General features: G+C 47.6%; 1 protein-coding gene across 3 annotated transcripts in view; it reads right to left on the reverse strand.

The window, feature by feature from the left end:
• The window catches only part of LOC310859000 (uncharacterized protein), a 39787-nt gene that overhangs the window by 9612 nt on the left and 12007 nt on the right, over window positions 1–18168 (reverse strand). For 2 of the 3 annotated variants that reach the window (XM_083765349.1, XM_083765348.1), the window contains exons 6-23: window positions 17366–17468; window positions 16782–16918; window positions 15892–16064; window positions 15077–15180; window positions 12635–12883; window positions 11862–12235; window positions 11362–11422; window positions 11170–11227; window positions 8685–8736; window positions 7750–8118; window positions 6680–6775; window positions 6002–6228; window positions 5366–5540; window positions 4850–5120; window positions 3693–4045; window positions 3189–3378; window positions 1650–2396; window positions 204–622 (exon numbers count right to left, since the gene is read on the reverse strand). In XM_083765349.1, the coding sequence (XP_083621475.1) occupies window positions 204–622; window positions 1650–2396; window positions 3189–3378; window positions 3693–4045; window positions 4850–5120; window positions 5366–5540; window positions 6002–6228; window positions 6680–6775; window positions 7750–8118; window positions 8685–8736; window positions 11170–11227; window positions 11362–11422; window positions 11862–12235; window positions 12635–12883; window positions 15077–15180; window positions 15892–16064; window positions 16782–16918; window positions 17366–17468 (4158 nt within the window). The remainder of the gene's footprint in view (window positions 1–203; window positions 623–1649; window positions 2397–3188; window positions 3379–3692; window positions 4046–4849; window positions 5121–5365; window positions 5541–6001; window positions 6229–6679; window positions 6776–7749; window positions 8119–8684; window positions 8737–11169; window positions 11228–11361; window positions 11423–11861; window positions 12236–12634; window positions 12884–15076; window positions 15181–15891; window positions 16065–16781; window positions 16919–17365; window positions 17469–18168) is intronic. The other variant, XM_083765350.1, reaches the window with a different exon arrangement.

The raw sequence follows: 18168 nt of genomic DNA on the forward strand, positions 1-18168 counted from the left end.
CTTTGAACATATATTCTTTGAGAGCGAATATTTCAACTCAAATCTTTGCTTCTGGGGGATCCCTGGAATGACATTTTTTCAGATGGCCAATACAGATCTTTTTGGGGGTCCTTGACCGTAATGTTTGAGAGGAGACTTTTGTAGAAAGCCTCAGGTCTAAATGGGTTTAAGGAAAAGGATCCTCCAGACCAGATCCTACGTACCTCCCAGCTGCCCCCGCGGCCGTAGACGACGACGTGGAGCTCTTCCTCTCCGTGCGTACGGACCTCTCCCCGTCTCCGTCCCTCTCCACCGTCACCGCCACCCTCTCCTGTCCCCTGTCCCTGCAGTCCCTCTCTCTGTCTCTGTCCAGCCTGTCCCTCTCTCGGTCCCTGTCCCTGTCCAGCCTGCTGACGTCTCTGTCTCGGTTGTCCCTGCTCTCTCCCAGGGCTCTGTCCCTGGAGTCTGGAGAGCGCTCTCTCCTCCTCTCGCCGCCTCCGCCCGCCGAGGAGGAGGAGGTGCTGTTGGAGGTAGATCTGTCCGGGGCGGAGGAGGACGACGACGAGGTGGGAGGAGCGTCCATGCTGCCTTTCCGACCCAGATCTCTGTTCAGCTTGATTCTCCTCTGAGCGAGCGGCTTCACCTGAAATGTAGAGAATATATTATATTAGGCATGTATGTAGTACGACATGTGGAAATATTGGATAAAAATATATATATATCACGACTGAAAATGTTGATTTGTGAACAGAGCCCCACGGCGGCGTCGTTTCCTAAACAATGAACATGTTATCAAAATGGTAACATAGTCCATGTGGTTAAACTGTTAACGCCATGCCCGAGATAACATTAATCTACCTTGGTCCAGGTAGCCATGCGAGAGATTATTAATTGGCGTTAAGCGTTATTCATAGTCTGATTTATCGGTGGTGAGGTGACCGCAACTACTACATGACGTCACAGTGCCATGGTGAAGAGCAAACCACCGCCACCGCCCTTCTGTTTTTACTCACCACGTTTTTACAGCCCCTCACCACCAAAAACCCAGACTATGAATAGGCCTTTAATTCGAGCGTTTAAAAAAAAGCTTTGTTGATAGCCCCACGTAACAGCCAAAATCTCTGTGTGTACGCCATAATGTAATATATAATAATATATATATTCTTTCAGAGTTTCAGTTTTTAACTCAAATCTTTGCTTCTGGAGGGTCCCTGGAACATCAGATTTTCAGATGGGGGTCGGCGGCATATTACATAATTTTTGGGATCCTTATTGAGAACCACTGATATAGAAACATGAGAAAAGACATAAAAAAAAAAAAAGAAACGTCAGGCCTAAATGGCTTAAAACAAATAGTAAAATGTGGTTTAAACGTGGTTAACTTGCCCACTCACTATTATTGTAGTTTGTACATTAAAGCCCAAGGCAAACGTCCGCATGTGTCCCCAACTCCGTCCACAATCAATTCTCTGTGGAGGCTTTTAAAAGCCTGTCTGACTGGCGTGCGCACACACCCCTTTTAAAAGCCTGTCTGACTAAATGGTGCGCACGTGCACACACACCCCTTTTAAAAGCCCGTCTGGTGGGGATGTTGCACTGAGAGCTGACTGACGCGCGCACACACACACAGACACACACACACACACACACACACACACACACACACTTACCTGCAGGTCCATCAGGGGTCTGATGTTGCCTCGCTCCGCGTCTCCTCGGCTCCCAGGGATCGGCAGGAGAGCCGGTCTTTCCGACGACACCGCAGAGGAGGCAGCGGTGGGAGGGGGAGGGACCCTCTGAATCTGAGGGGGCGGGGGGGCAGCCAGGTGTGGTGGTGGGGGGGCGTGGTGGTGGTCCCCCGGAGGACCCTCGATCCTCCTCATCTTGGCGGGGGGCGGCTGGCCTCCTCCTCCCAGCATGGAGGAGCCACCACCACCTCGCCCCTCCTCCCCGAGCCTCCCCCCCCTCCTCTTGTCGTTGGGTGACGGGGGCCGCGGGTGGTGGTGCGGGTGGTGAATGAGGGGGTGCGGGAGGAGACCCCCCCCGCCACCTTCCCTCAGTCCCATGGGCGGTGGCGCCACCCCGGGGGGCAGTTGGTGGTCGCCACCGCCGCGCCTGCCCCCCGGGGGGGGTCCGCCGCCCAGGTTGGGGTGAGGCGGGTGCTGCTGGTGAGGGTGGGGGTGATGTGAGTGGGGGTGAGGGAGGTGCGAGTGCGGGTGGAGGTGGGGGTGGGGGTGGAGGTGTGGGTGGTACGGGAGGAACTGGCCGCGGGACGGAGGGTGGTCGGGGGTCTTGAGCAGGGGGGCCCTCACGGGGGGAAGTTTGGGCTTGCTGCTGCTGCTGCTGGGGGGCGGTCCCTCGTCAGCCCTCGACGAGGAGGTGGTCTTTGAGGTCCGTGAGGAGGAGGTGGGGATGGTCTTTTAGGAGAACAGAACAGAAAAACGGGTTATAGGACGATAGACCGATGGAGCTAAACCACTGGGTTATATGGGGCGGGCAAACTAAATAAACAGATTCAGTGATATATCACCATTTTTAACCCATTCTGGGCGGGAACCCCTTTTGGTGTTTAAGCATTATGTTATACTTTAGCTATTGAAAAATCATGAAAATGTGGCGCAAATTTGGAATATATATTCTTTCAGAGCGAACATTTTTAACTCTAATCTTTGCTGAGGCCAAATTCATATAATTCTAGGGGTCCTTGACATGAAATAGTTTGAGAACCACAGAGGTTTATCAGAAAACTGTCGAATCGGCACTCTGGGTATCGATATATGGTATGGAATCCGGAGGTAAGTGCATCGTCCCCACCCCTACTGAGTTGTGGGATCCGAAACGTAATTCTGACGGAGCATCAGTCCGACACGCGGTAACAACCATAGACATATAAATGACGAAACGTAGACACCCGTTCTGTGCTCAAGGAAGGGTAAAACTTTCCAGAGATTCCTTGCGAAGCATGACCGTGCTTGCGTCACAGAGAGCATGTTCGGGTCTGATAAGTCCCTGGAAAAGATGGCGTAACGTGCCTTCCACACTTCCGGCGTACTTCCTTCCCCCAGTGTAAATTCTTCAACGAACTGCAGCGGCCAATGAGGCATAATTTTTTTTATATCTATGGTAACAACGGTCGGACATGGCGCTGCTCCCGTGCTTGCGGTGACGGTGAGGTTAGGGACAGAGGTAGGTCCAGTGACATCACTCACCTTGGAGGAGGACGACGAGGACGACGAAGGCTCCTTCCTCTTGGGGGCGGGGCCTCCGTCCGTTGTGGCGGTGCCCTTCTTCTTCACCTTGTCAACCCTGACCCTCGCCCCGTCCGCCTTGGGCTTGACCTTGACCTTTTGACCCTTGTCCTTCTTGCTCTTGTCGTTCGCCGAGGGCTTGGTGGCCGACCTGAGCGAGGATAAAAAGGTTATGGTTAACACATTCGAGTGCCATGGGACTCTGGACATCTGAAACCAGTCGAATTTTCATAAAAATCAAAGCGAAGAAAAACTAAGAAATCCGAATTAAATCCAAACTGAATTAGAAGAACTAAAACTATGTGTTCCTTCCACGGGCCAACCTGGGAAACTCCCCAATGTCGGCTCATGCATTGAAGGAAGCATGAGGTCAGTCCGTTGGTGGACGGAGTGTGAGTGCCCAGAATTACATTAGATAATTGACACAGGGGTGAAAAAAAAGGGTTGCAAAACTATTATAATAACCTGGCCGAGGAGGAGGGCTTTCTGGGGCCGGAGGTGGTCTTGGTGGGCGGAGCCTTGGATGAGGAGGAGTTGTTGGAGGAAAGGGGCGGGGGCGTGTTTCCCAGGTGGTCTTCCATTGGCTCGTCCCGTACGGGCGTGGCGTCTCCGTGGTCCGGAGCTCCGCCCTCAGAGTCCCTCTTCCTCTTCAGCTTCTTGGTCTTCAGGGTCTTGGAGGCGGAGCTCTTAGAGGAGGAGGGATTAGTGGGGGGAGGCGGGTGGGTGTGGGGCGGGGGACCGCCCCCTCCTCCTCCTCCCCCTCCTCCACCTCCCCTGGGCTCATCCGCTCCCCGTCCGCCCCGCCCTCTGCTGCGAGCCTGCAGGAATCAAGGAACAAAATTGCCATTAAAACACTTTGACTGCATAACACGACTTACACAAGTTAATTGACTGTAGAACAGCGTCCCTCCCGTTCACGAGTTACGATTTCATCGTTTAATCTTTTTAATAAGATTTAACTAAGTCATACAGGCTTTTCCACCGGACAGAGTGGGATAGGTGATGTGTTTTGATGACGTGGGAAATTGAGTCCCAATGTATTACAATGGCAGCGGTCGCTGCCATTGTGATGGACACTTTGGAATATTCTCCAACACTACGACAAGCTATTACACCGTTTTAATCCATTTAGACCGTACGTGTGGGAACGTCATAACTAATCCAACCGACGGGTTGCTAGCACATTTTCATTTCATTGATTGGCCTCTTTTTCTGCACGATACTCCTTGCTCTTTCGCGCATGCGTGTTGTCGTTCACTTCCCTGTTTAGGCTCGGCGAGTGTAAACTAAGGAGCTCTCCATGGTTTTGACCTGATGGATATACTAAGCTCTTCATTTCTGACTTCAAAAACTGACTTCATCATCAGCGACTTTATCATAATCTGAGCGAGGTAAGCAAGCTAAAATATGTCTCCCGGTTGTTGTCCGGAACGGAGGGGGGAGGGGGCTTACTGAGGAAAAGTGGCCATATCTTCCCGGCACCCCGAGCTTCTATTTTGAAAGAAATCCCGGCTTGTGTTTTATAATGGGTTTTCATGACAAGCAACGATCAAGTCGGCCGCAGTGGCTCTTCACCACACAGGTTGAGAAGCACTCCTACAAGGGGTGTTGACAGCGCCTACCTGTGGCGGGGAGGAGGGGTAGTCTCGGGGCGGGGGCGAGCCGCCCAGCCTGTCTCTGTCTCGCTCTCTCTCCCGGCTGCTCCGCTCTCTCTCCCGGCTGCCCCGCGTCCTGCTGCTGCCTCTGTGGGGGTGCAGCGGAGGTGCATGCTGGGAGTCGTAGTCCTTGTAGTACTTGTTGTACCACTCCCTGTACTCTCTCTCCCACTGGCGGTAGCTGTCCCTCTCCCAGTCCTCCCCTTCCTGACCTTGACCTTTGACATTGAATGGCTCTCTGCAGGGAGGAGGGGGGGGTTAGACAGTTCCATCCAATCAGGAGAGAGATAACATTCATCAGCTTCAATGTTTAAAACCCATTCACACCATTCAGACCTTATAGCTTTTAACAACTTTAACCATTATTTTTAACTTTAGCCGTTGAAAAATAGCAGATCTACACTCACACACACACACACACACACAAACACTACAGTCCATTAATCTGTAGTCATTAGGTCAATAAGTAGGAGCCAGGCCTACCTGGGAGGGGGTTTGCGCCCCCCAGCCCCACCAGGACTGCGGGGCCTGAAGCCCCCCGGGGGGGAGCGGTCCCGGGAACGGTCCCGGGAGCGTGACCCCGAGCGGTACGAGGGTCCTCGATCTCCTCCCCCGTCGTCCCAACCTCCTCCTCCTCCTCCACCGCCTCCTCCTCCTCCTAAAACACCACAATACCATCATTTATTGGCAACATTTAAAAGCACACACACATCACCATTATATATTCTGCATTTGAGCCACGGACCACCATTTGATGACATTTAGCCTCTCAGACCCAAAGCTAAAGGATATGTCCACTATATCCTTGCTGTATTGATGTTGGTACCATTAGGAGAGATAACGGGCAAACGTTGGTCAAAATAACTATTCTATTAAAATAACTTCTTCTTCTCGTGTAAATCTGCTATTTTTGAAAAATCGTGAAAGTGTGGCTCAAATCTTTGCAAAAATCAGAGCGAACGTTTTTAGCTCAAATCTTTGCTTCTGGGGGGGTCCCTGGAACAACATATTTTCAGATGAGGGGCGGTGGCCAAATACAGATAATTCTGGGGGTCCTTGACATGAAATCAGAAAACGGTCATGATTTATAAGCCATTTTGAAGAATCTGTAATCCTTACCTCCTCGGTAGACAGGAGGGGAGCGGGACGGCGACCTCCGGTACCCGTAGGAGCGGGAGCGGGAGCGCGTGCGGGTGCGACCGTAGCGCCGGAAGGGCGAGCGGCCGTACGAGCGGCCGCGCGAGCGCGACCTGGAGCGCGAGCGGCTGGGCGAGTAGGAGTAAGACCTGGAGCGGGACCTGGACCTGGAGTACGGAGAGCGGCTGAACGGAGAGCGACTGTAAGACCTGGAACAAATCACCACACAATGGAGTGGATTAGGTTCCTATAGGTTCAAAAAACGGCTTCACAAAGTGCTTCACAATACATACTATATACGAAAACCAGGAAGGATTTAAGGCAATTTAATGATGATTACAAATTAAAAAAATGAAAATTATATAATGAAGTTTTAAAAAGACTTAAAAAAGTGAGTTAGTGAGGAGTCAGGAGATTCAATTCAGATTTTAGCCAGAGCAGTGAGACGAGAACATATCTCCTGATGAGGATTGTACTGCACTAAGAAATAGACAAGACAAAAGAAAAGAAAAATACAACGTATTGAACGTTGGTGGTGATGGTGTGTGTGTGTCTAGAGTAGGATCGTCTTCTCCTCTTTGGAGTGTTCCTGCATCAGTTCCGGTGTGTGCGCGTGCGACTGTGCGTGTGTGTGTGTGTGTGTGTGTGCGTGCGTGCTACCTAGAGTAGGACCGTCTCCTCCTCTTCGGTGCGTTCCTGTACTTCATCAGTTCTTTATGGAAGTCTTTGGTGAACTCATCCAGTTTGGAGGTTACCCTGGCAACACACACACACAATTAACAGTTTGGAGGTTACCCTGGCAACACACAGACACAATTAACAGTTTGGAGGTTACCCTGGCAACACACAGACACAATTAACAGTTTGGAGGTTACCCTGACAGACTAGACACACCAACGGACCGACATGCGGAAACAACGGTCGGACATGCGCTGCTCAGTGCTTGCAGTTATAGGGTTTGAGGTAGGATGTCAAGTCTAATGACAGTCAGACCAATAGTATGTAAACTAAAGCCTGTACCCTTAACGGTTGCTTAATGGCCAAATCAATTAATATATTGCCACATATATATATTGGACATATATATACACTGACATCGCCGCAATTATGGCAGCGAGCGCATGTGGCCCAATTTTAAACACTATTTTGGGATACTTCATTAAAAAGGTGGAACATTAACAACAACAAAAAACACAAATAGTATTGGTCAAAATAAATAATGGGTGTTCCACTGGGCCTAGTGCAGTGGTTCCCAAACCTTATAGCCGCAGTCAGAACCAAAAGAGATTTTATTTCTCCCCAGAAGCCAAACTGGTGATTTTTTGTTACGTTATCGTTTGTACCAGCATCAACTGAAATTTCCGAAACGTGTTCTAGGTACAGTCACCCAAGTGTTATAGCTCGAGACCCAAAAATATTTTTGAAAAATCAAAGAACGACTGACATAGAAACATGGCTTTTTCAGAAAACTGTCATTTTCAAACAGACATCTCAGGTCAAAATGGGTTAAGGGGTCCATAGGCCAATACAAAACAACAAACCCTCTCTCTAATAGACCACATATATAAAGGTCCTTGAGTTTTGACAGAACCACTGCTTTAAGGGGTCCATAGGCCAATACAAAACAACCCACATATATAAAGGTCCTTGAGTTTTGACAGAACCACTGCTTTAAGGGGTCCATAGGCCAATACAAAACAACCCACATATATAAAGCCCATTATACTCACTCGTCGGGGTGCATGTGTCTCTGCCTGTAGTACTCGTCCTTGGACAGCAGGGGAGGGGGCTGAGATAGGGGCGGGGGCAGGGGGAGCAAGGGGGGCTGGGGGCCGCCGGGCGGGTGGTTGACCCCCCAGGGGGAGGGGTTGCCCCCGGGGGGGCCGGGCGGGTACATGGGCACCTGGGGGGCGTAGTTCACCACGGGGGGCGGAGCCAGCTGCTGCCCCGACGAATAGGGAGGCATGTAGGGTGGCTGTGGGGGCGGGGCGTACATGGAGGGGGGGGTGGGGTAGACGGGGGGAGGGGCGTGGCTGAGGGGAGGGGGGCCGGTGGGCATGCGGGGGGGCGGGTGGTCGTTCCTGGGTCTGAAAGGTGGTCTGGGAGGGGCGAGAGAGAGAGAGGTGTGTGATGTGAAAGGGATAATGTATGGCACAGACAGTGTTGTTTTCGCAGACTAAAACTAAGACGAAAAATGTTCGTCGACTACCATTTTTTTCCACAACTAAATGGAAACTACATGAAAACTGAACTATGATGACTAAAACTAAGACTAAATATACTGACGATTTCGTCAACAAATAAAAACTAGACTAAAATGTTAGGGACTAGTGGACAAGAGATCCAGTATTTAATACTTGGTTGCATGCTGAAAATAGCAGATCTACAAGCTCACAACACGTTGCGTGTAGATCTGCTATTTTCAGCAAGTGAAAAAAAACAGCCATTACGACGGCACCAAGGCCCGCCTAAACACATTTTGTTTGACTAAATCAACTGTAGTTTTAGTCGACTAAAATCTCATGACATTTAGTCGACTAAAACTAGACTAACACTAACACATTCCGGGTGACTAAAATGTGACGAAATGAAAAGAAAATCAAAATAATAATCTAATCAACACCAACAGTAATGTAATCAACAATAAGGCATGCTGGTGGTTTACCTCTCCCAGTGTCTGGGTCCTCGGGGGCCGTGGTGTGGGCGTGGCTGATGACCTGGACACGTGGGGAGACCAAAGACAGACAAGCATGTTAACACTTTCACCCCCCAGTCACCAGTTACCTGTGACTGGCACCACATGCTGTGTGTGCCAGTCACAGGGGGTGTTGTGCCTGGCACCTGAGCACTGGTCACTACAACTCTGTTGAGTTTGTGTCTGATCCAGACAGCAGCAGCAGCACTGCTCCCATGCAGTGTTTTCGTCGACTAAAACTATGACAACTACCGGTACCTTTTTTCACTGACAAATGACATAAAAACTAAGCCATGGCGACGAAAACTATGACTAAATAATACTGTCGATAATGTCAACAAATAAAAACTAGACTAAAAAAGTTAGGAAGGGACTAGTGGACAAGAGATCCAGTAGAAGTAATTTTACAATTGGAAATAGCTGAAAATAGCTGATCTACAAGCTCACAACGCGTTGCGCTGCGATGGCATCAAGTCCCGGCAAAATACATTTTAGTCGACTAAATCAACTGTAGATTTAGTCGACTAAAACTAGACATTCCAGGTGACTAAAATGTGACTGAAACTAAATGAAAACTATTCAAGAGAAATAAAAGTAAAATTTGCTGCCAAAAACAACACTGCTCCCATGTAAAGATGCCACGTTTGTCCCTTCCCGGATAAGGCCCGTGGCAGGAGGGAAACTGGAAGTCTGGTGTTCCGTTACGCAGCACTATGTGGTGTCAGCCCTGGAGTGTAGAGTAGAGACGAATTCAGAAACGGGTCTCATGGTCGCTGCTTACGTATTTCCTGTAGGCGGAGCCGACATAGCTGCGGGTACTTTAAACCCGCACCAGGCGCACCTCTTCTACTACAGTGAACTGTAGAGTGACTGATGTTAGTCTGCCTCAAACGTTACTCTTTTACCTGCTTTTTACTAACACTAACATTACAAAGATGCCCAGAACATCGGGATGAACCTGTGTAGTTTCTGGCAGCTCCAACAGTAGTGGCAACATAAAAAAAAAAAATATATGTCAAAATATCTTAATGGCTTAATGGCTATCTTAATAACTCTATGGCTGAGACGAAGCAGTGAAAGGTCCTGAAAGATACATAACGTCAGTCTTACCCAATAACCAATCTTTCTGTTTTATGAACACAAGGCTGCTGTACTTTATACCTCATACTTTAAATGCTTAGTATGAGGTATAAAGTACAGCAGCCTTGTGTTCATAAAACAGAAAGATTGGTTATTGGGTAAGACTGACGCTATGTATCTTTCAGGACCTGCTTCGTCTCAACCATTACTCTATGGCTCTGGTTTCAGCCACTGTGGTGGATATTTTGACATTCCGTTTTGTTTTTGTTTTTTAATGTTACCACTACTGTTGGAGCAGCCATAAACTACACAGGTTCATCCCGATGTTCTGGGCATCTTTGTAATGTTAGTGTTAATAAAAAGCAGGTAAAAAAGTAACGTTTGAGGCAGACTAACATCAGTCAGGTGTGGGTTTACCCCGCAGCTGTCGGCTCCGCCTACAGGAAATACGTAAGCTGCGACCATGGAGCAGGTGCTTCGTAGGCCAGGTGTAGCTAATCAGTGCTGCTGCGCTTAATGGTACACCCCAGTAATGGCCGCACCCAGGCAAGCCTCTGTGAATTTGTCTATAGGAGAGTAGCGACATGCTTTGATCTCGCCGCAAAGCGGGTGCCTATGGGCTATAGTTCCAAACAATTATCTGATATGGCTGGAACTATCCCTTTGAGATGGAATGAGCACTTCCGCATTCCATTGTTGCAATGGGAGTCAACGCTATAGTGTTAATCACCACTCTCTTACTATATTACTCTGGGACCACTATGCACTATGCACATTCATAACGTGAGTAGCATAATCGAGTGGCAAAGTGAGTTTAACATTGTTTAATGCAATGAGAGAGGACTTTTCTGTTTGGATGAATGGGCTGTCAAGGGCACAAAGTAGTTTTTGCTACTCAGTAGGCGTTACCACATTGATTGATTGATTTAATACTTTATTGGCAGAAATAAAATCAGCACAGGGTACAGTCAAACAGAAATGTAATCAGTACAGAGTACAGTCAAACACACGCCCAAAGGGATCACCGAAAAAAATCCTTACGGTCTCGTTTCCATTCAGGTCCCAGGTATTAAATTCATAATCATGACATGAAAAATAACAAAATTCAAATCATAAAATCTACCCGCCCAATTAGCCACGTTGCTCATGCCACGATTACATGATCCTTACAAGTTATACCTCTTTGTGAAGGTCACTAATCAACAATACCAATCATTATTGTTATTGAAGGGGAAGAAATTGTGCTGAAGTTGAGTTTCAGAACTTTTTTTGAGGACTTTCAGTTTGATCTAATCAAATCGGTACATGGAGGCTCAATCAAAATGATCAGTAAGTAACCTGATCTTATCAATGGATATGATCAGAAACACGTTACCTCCGGGGTGGGGGGGTCTGAGATGTGGTGGGAGGTCCATCATAGGCACATGGTAGCCCTGAGGAACCAATCACAGGAGAGCAAGGTTTAGGGTCAGGTCAGCAGATTATGACTTTACGACGACGGGTCAGGCTCAAGGAGTGATATGAAGATAGGTTGAGAATGGTCCTTTAAGGAGTGAGTGTGACTGACCTTGGGTCTACGGTCTACTGATCCACAGTCTGACATCACAGCGGAGTCTGGATCCGTCTCCCTGTGGACACACACGTCATATTTCCCCTCGTTAATATTTGCTAGTGGTGCAAAACTAAATCCATTATTCAATTCACTTGATTGCTTTACGTAAAGACATCAAGCCCTATTCTCCCGTCACATAAGCCTACTTGCCGAGCAAAACAAGGAAGTGATGTGGCTCGCTCTGGTGGGCACCAAGCGTAGCTACTTTTGTGAATGTAATAGTTTTATTAGGTTAATATTGCTATATGTTTGTAACCGTTTTAGAAAAGCAATAAGCCACGCAAGGTCCCAGCTTACCGGGGATTTTATAATGGCTGAGAGGCGTAGTGAGAGGGTCTTCTACCCTCTGCTACGCATCAGGTCTCACTACGCCTCTCAGCCATTCTAAAATCCACGGTAACCCGAGACCTCTTGTGGCTTATTGCTTTATTATAATGCTCGCAGCCTTTTCTCACCCTGGCGGAGGGGGCTCATTGTGCACCAGGTGAGGAGACATGTGGCGCTCAGCGTCACGATGAGGAGGTATGTGAGGAGGAGGAGGTCCAGACGCCTCCTGTCCTCCACGGGGAGGAGGTCCAGACGCCTCCTGTCCTCCACGGGGAGGAGGTCCAGACGCCTCCTGTCCTCCGCGGGGAGGAGGTCCAGACGCCTCCTGACCTCCGCGAGGGGGAGGTCCAGACACCTCCTGACCTCCGCGAGGGGGAGGTCCAGACACCTCCTGACCTCCGCGAGGGGGAGGTCCAGACACCTCCTGACCTCCGCGAGGGGGTGCAGCGGCCGCAGGGGGAGGAGCAGCAACCGGAGCAGGGGCTACTGGAGCCGTCAGCACCTGGCAGGGAGGAACGACCATCATAGATGTTAATCCATTTAGAGTTTCTACCAATGTCTTCTAAATGACAGTTTAGTGAAAAAACCTGTGTTTCTGTCAGTGGTTCTCAAACAATTTCATGTCAAGGAACCCCTAATTGGCCACTGATCAAGTATAAGTCATTTTACACTTTTCAGCAAGTGTAAAATCAGTCATTACGACGGCATCAAGGCCCGCCAAAATACCATTTAGTCGACTAAATCAACTGTAGATTTAGTCGACTAAAATCCTATGACATTTAGTCGACTAAAACTAGTCTAACACTAAAACATTCCAGGTGACTAAAACTAAATGAAAACTATTCAAGACTAGTCACCTAAAACTAAAATGTAAATCTACTGCCAAAAACACCACTGGTACCTGGGTCTGCTGGGTGGGCGGGACGGGGGAGGGGACTGGAGCAGCAGAAGGGGCGGGGCTATGGACCGCCACAGGAAGAGATGGGGGGGGCTGCTGGGGGCGGTGGGCCATGAGGGGGTCCTGCTGTCTGGAGGGCATGCTTCTGATTGGCTGGAGCCGGGGAGGAGGCAGGGCCTGTTGCTGCTGCTGCTGTTGTTTGTTACGCACACTCTTGGTGTAGCCCGTCTCGTTCTTGAAGTTATTGACAGCCTGGGAAAACACACGTGCACACACACACACACACAGTTATGACCAACAAATGACTGAAAAACAGTTTTTTTTGCAGTATTGTCTTCTTTGCATAACAATTCAAATGTGTCATCAGATTGAAGGTGTTTTAATCAAATATATCTTAAATGGATTAAACATATTTACATGCCAATTTCTGATCAGTTACAACTGCAGACGAACAACAGTGTAATGGTTGTACTTGTAGATGATCACAGGGAGAGAATGGTGATTTCGCGCTAATTTGTCTAAAAGCGCCAAATGTTGCACAGATGTAAAAAAAATAACGGCCATAGCAGTCATCACAAATGTGATGAGGTCAGCACAAGTGGCTATGGTCGAATTTAAACCAAGGAGTGTTTTCTTTGTGCAAAACTAATGCTTGGAATGGATTCAGAATTATAAAAAGAAACCCTAGTTTGACACGTCACATGCTACTTAAAATCATTAGAGCATGCCCTGGGCCGCATCTGTGCAAAATGTGGCGCTTTAAGACAAATTAGCACAAAAATATCCCTATGCTCCTCAACTATACTGTAGAAACAGTCAAATCATCCATTACATCTCTAAGTGTCTGCAGTGATGTAAATAGGTTTTCAATGTAATGGGTCCCGGGATGCACAGGTGGTCATTCAAATGAGTCCCAAAAAATTCTTATGAGTCCCAAAAATAATCAGTGGTGCAACTCCGTGTGGGGGTTCGCGGGGTGGGGGGGGAGCCACTTGGCCTTTAGTGTGGTCAGCTTTTTGAGGGCACAAGGCCAATTGCCAGGGCATGAAGGCCATCGATTAAAACAATGATTTTAAGTCCCCTTAGCTTAAAGGTTAAGGATGATTACATTTTTTTTTTATTTAAAGGCGAACATTGGTTCAGAATAGTGCTTCTTAAATAAATAATCACAGCTTTAAATAACAAAATATATGTAGCTACTGTTTGTATTGTAAACATGTCTGTAACATGGGGTCCCAGTGCAGAGATGAAAATCATAATGAAATGGCCTCTAGGACCCTGTCACCCTAGGCTAATTCATATACATTTAAATTGGGGGTCCTTGAAATTAAAATGGCTGAGGATTCACAGAAAATACAATGACAGACAGCCTACATTCATTTTTATAGCCCTATGTTTCTGTTCTGCCTTGTTTGTTTTTGTTCTGATATTGTCACAACTGTGATATGTTCCTTGTTTTAAAATGTCTTCTTTTGTTTATACTGTGCAAATTGATCAGCACCTTCTAACTTTGTTTTGAAAGGTGCTTTATAAATAACATTTATTTTTACTCACTTACATAACTTTTGAATGAGGGCTTGGTGTAGAAAAGCCTATATTTTGTGCTAAAGTAATATATTGAATAACATATAAATGTAGATGTTAAGGCTAGACTGGCATAGCCTATATGGCATGGTGGGGCTGCAGTACTGAGGACTATGGAGATAAGTCAAGTGTAAAAAGCATTTTGTACAATTGTGTGCTTATGAACATTTACCACGTTATGTCCGCATTGATACAGAAATTAATGATCATTAAGCAAGCGACGCGTGGTGTGCTCTGGTGCTTGGCTACTATAGCATTTGGCTAGCGACGCTGGCCACGGCTAATACGGACAATTTACTCTGTCAACTAACGTAGCAGACGATAGCGTGGTAAATTGTGGAGGAGTCCTACAGTCTATGCTGTTGCCGTGCGTGTTGTTGTTTTGCGAGTTTATATCCATGAAGACGAGTCACGTTGGTCTTAACACACGGGCTCTGTGTGTCTGTGATAACAATCCTGAATCACCGCGCCAGCCGGGCCGAGTGTCAGTGAGTGAGAGCTGTCAGTGCGTGCATGCGTGCATGGAGCGGAGGAGGAGGGAGGAGGCAAAATAATCAAACCATGGCAAATGGGAACACAACTACAAAACAGACAATACAAGTCTGAGCGAGATGTTTGGGGAAGGTTACCGTAATGACTGGAAAATTGTGCAGAGGAAAAAGGTCAAATGAACTGCTGTGGGCTGCGCTGGTCAGAGTACAGTAGTGCATCCCATGGACGCCGAGGTTGATGGTGTAATGCGTCCCAAAACTATAAAGAGCGTTTTGGGACGCAAAACGCACCCTAGTTACATCACTGGTGTCTGTTCATGTAAATCACACACACACACTGTAAGTGTGCGTGCGCGTGCGTGCGTGTTACCTGTCGTAGGAACTTGTTAGCGATGAGGTTGTCAGGGGAGACGTCAGATTGTTTACATGTGAAACATGTGTGTTCCTCTGAGTCCAACAGACTGGTCCTGATACCTAATACACACACACAATATATACGTTTGATGAGGTCAGATCAACATACGGAATGTCAGAACAGGTCAGCTCCATATATGGAGATCTAAGGGTGGTTGAGTGTACAGGGTTTGATGAGGGCCCAGGTAGGGCCGGGCCTTAATTTTCAGGCCTGTTGAGAACTCTAGTTTTCGCCGGCTGCCGGGCGCGGCTGCACTAATAACTTTGGGGCAGGCCCGTCTAGACTTTAAATGGACAGGTATCAGTCAAAAGGGAGACATCGAAGAGGAAGGATGGATGAGGAAGGATCAACATATGGAATGTCAGAACACGTTCCGACATAATATGTGACCAGAGTTGACTGAGAGGCTGCCATAGCGCAAATTCCAGCTTTTCCCCAAAATGAGTTAATAGCACAGGCAGACTCTTCACATACTAGAGCATGTCTGAGCTGAAATCGAAATAAATGCTTAAACATGTCCACAGAAGTGAACCTTTCAAACCTGTTTTTTCAACTCGCCGTTTTCTGCAAGACATTACTCTATAAAGCCATATCTCCAAAACCGGTGGGTCAAACTGAAGCTATGATTCCCTGCTTTCATATGACATGAAAAAAAAAAGGAAATTAAAAAGAAAATCCAATGGCAGTCCCTCGGTCAAATTTGGTCACATATATCCATATATATATATATATATAAGGGTTTGGATGTTTGAGTGTCGCGGTGTACATACAGTCGTCACAGTAAGAGTTCCCGCAGCAGGGGATGACCACAGCGTCGGCCATCAGGTCGTTGCAGATGGGACAGAGCAGCTCGTCAGGGATCGGATCAGACTCGTCCTCTGATGACGACTGGTCCCTGGGGACGAACGGAGGACGCTCCTTCTTGCCCAGCGCGTACGCCTCGCTGCAACACACACACACACACACACACACACACACACACACAGCTTTGAGTTGAGTCATGTAGTTCAATGTTTGAGTGTGAAGAGTGAAGTCAATGTCTGTAAAGCAAAGGCCCATTTAGGCTTGACGTCGAATTTTAAATTAAAAAAAGAAAATGTATATGTAATATGCCGCCGACTGCCATCTGAGCGCTATGAGCTTGTAGATCTGGCCAGCCATCCATTGGAGGGGAGACTTCCGGCCAGCCATCCATTGGAGGGGAGACTTAAGGGCAGCCAGCGATTGGTGGGGAACGGTCCTGAGTCCTACAGCCATTCAGAGTGGCTAATGATGTTGGCCATTCTCTATATAAGAGAGGGCAGCACGCAGGGGGACAGACCTGTCCTCCTCAGCTCCCAACCGGCCACTGCCCGGATTTTGTTTGTTATGTTCAGTTAATATGATTTAGTTTGCTTTGCTGCCTGATTTGAGTTAAGTGAATTTTTTTTCAGTTTCCTTTAAGTTCTGTTCATGTTAAGGAGGTAAGCTCTTGTCTTTTGTTTTCGTTAGGTAAGATGTTATTTTGGTTTAGTTCTTTTTGATTTATTTCAACATTCAATATCAGTTGCCTTGAAAACCTTTACTTTTGATTGTACTTTATGAAATGTACTTTATTATGTGTGTGTGTGTGTGAGAGAGAGAGAGAGAGAGAGAGAGAGAGAGAGAGAGAGAGACGTACGCGTCGATAGCAGGGATGGCGTACTCTCCGGTACTGGTCAGCATGGCTCCCTTGGTCCCAGGTTCAGCTTTGACCATGAAGCTCTGTGGGATGCCTTTACTGACCTTCAGCTGCTTAGGAGCCTCGATGCTCTTGTCCTACACACACACACACACACACACACACACACACACACACACACACACACACACACACACACACACACACACACACACACACACACACACACACAGGTTTACAACAAATGCAATGTCGGAGGTGGAAACAAACCCAGATATAGAAGCAATTTAACCAACTTGTTCGTCTGTTTTTCAGGACAACAGTGTTTGTTTGGCGAGTGTGTGAGTGTGTGTCGGGAGGTCTGGGGACGCGTGATTATGAATCCCACCAACGCTCTAGGTTAGACCCGCCTTACAATGTGTCCAATTGGCTCCCGAGCAGGCATAGTTTTACTGAGGTTAGGCATAGTTGCAAAAAACAAGAACTGTCTTATCACAGCGACTAGTGGCCAATCACAGCGGCGGAGCTTTCCTAGAACTGCGGTGGGATCCATAATAACACGTCTGGGATGTGTGTGTGCTTACCATGGTCGGTAGTAAGGGACACGCGCGGATGTAGTGGCCCGCCTTCCCACAGCGGTAACACATGTAGTGGGCAGGCGGGGGTCCGAGGGCCTTCTTGGAGTAACTGTGTGGAGAGAAAAGACCACCAGAGACAAGAGGTTTACACACACAGCCACACAACGGTAACAAACACTGTTAGGGGGCTCATATTTCATCACTGAAACTTAATACGGCTCAAATGTGTTAATGAAAGTTAATACATGGCTTGGTTGAATGCTTGATTCTGATTGGTCAATCGCTTAATTCAGCGGTGAGTTATCTCAACATAATGACCGCTCCGCCCCGCTTGATTTACTGCTGTTTCCAACATGATAGCCATGTCAAAACACACTAGTGACAATGTCATTTACAGCTAAACATTGCTCTCAAAAATGTTTTTGAAAACATTTGAGCGAGAAATAGACGGAGCAGGACCCGAAAATGGATTCTATTTGATCAACTCACTTCCTTGTTTTCCGACAGTGCTCCAGCCCTGCAGCTGGGCAGACGCAGCCAGCGCCAACTTATGGAATACTTTTTTTGTTGCGTTTTGGGTCAATGTATTAATTTATGTTAGGTAGCCATAACGTTAACGTTATATGTCAAAAAACCTTTTCAGGATTTGAGACGCTTTTTGAGCTTGTAGATCTGCTATTTTGCATACCTTTGAATTTTGTTATGTGCGATTCCCTTTAAACGGGGCACAAATACGCTTAAATGTCGAGGGAACAAACAAGCGTTCTAGAGCCACTGTGTGTGTGTGTGTGTGTCTCTACAGTGTAGGT

Source organism: Protomyctophum parallelum, assembly GCF_964188405.1.
Source record: "Protomyctophum parallelum genome assembly, chromosome: 5".
Classification (NCBI taxonomy): domain Eukaryota; kingdom Metazoa; phylum Chordata; class Actinopteri; order Myctophiformes; family Myctophidae; genus Protomyctophum; species Protomyctophum parallelum.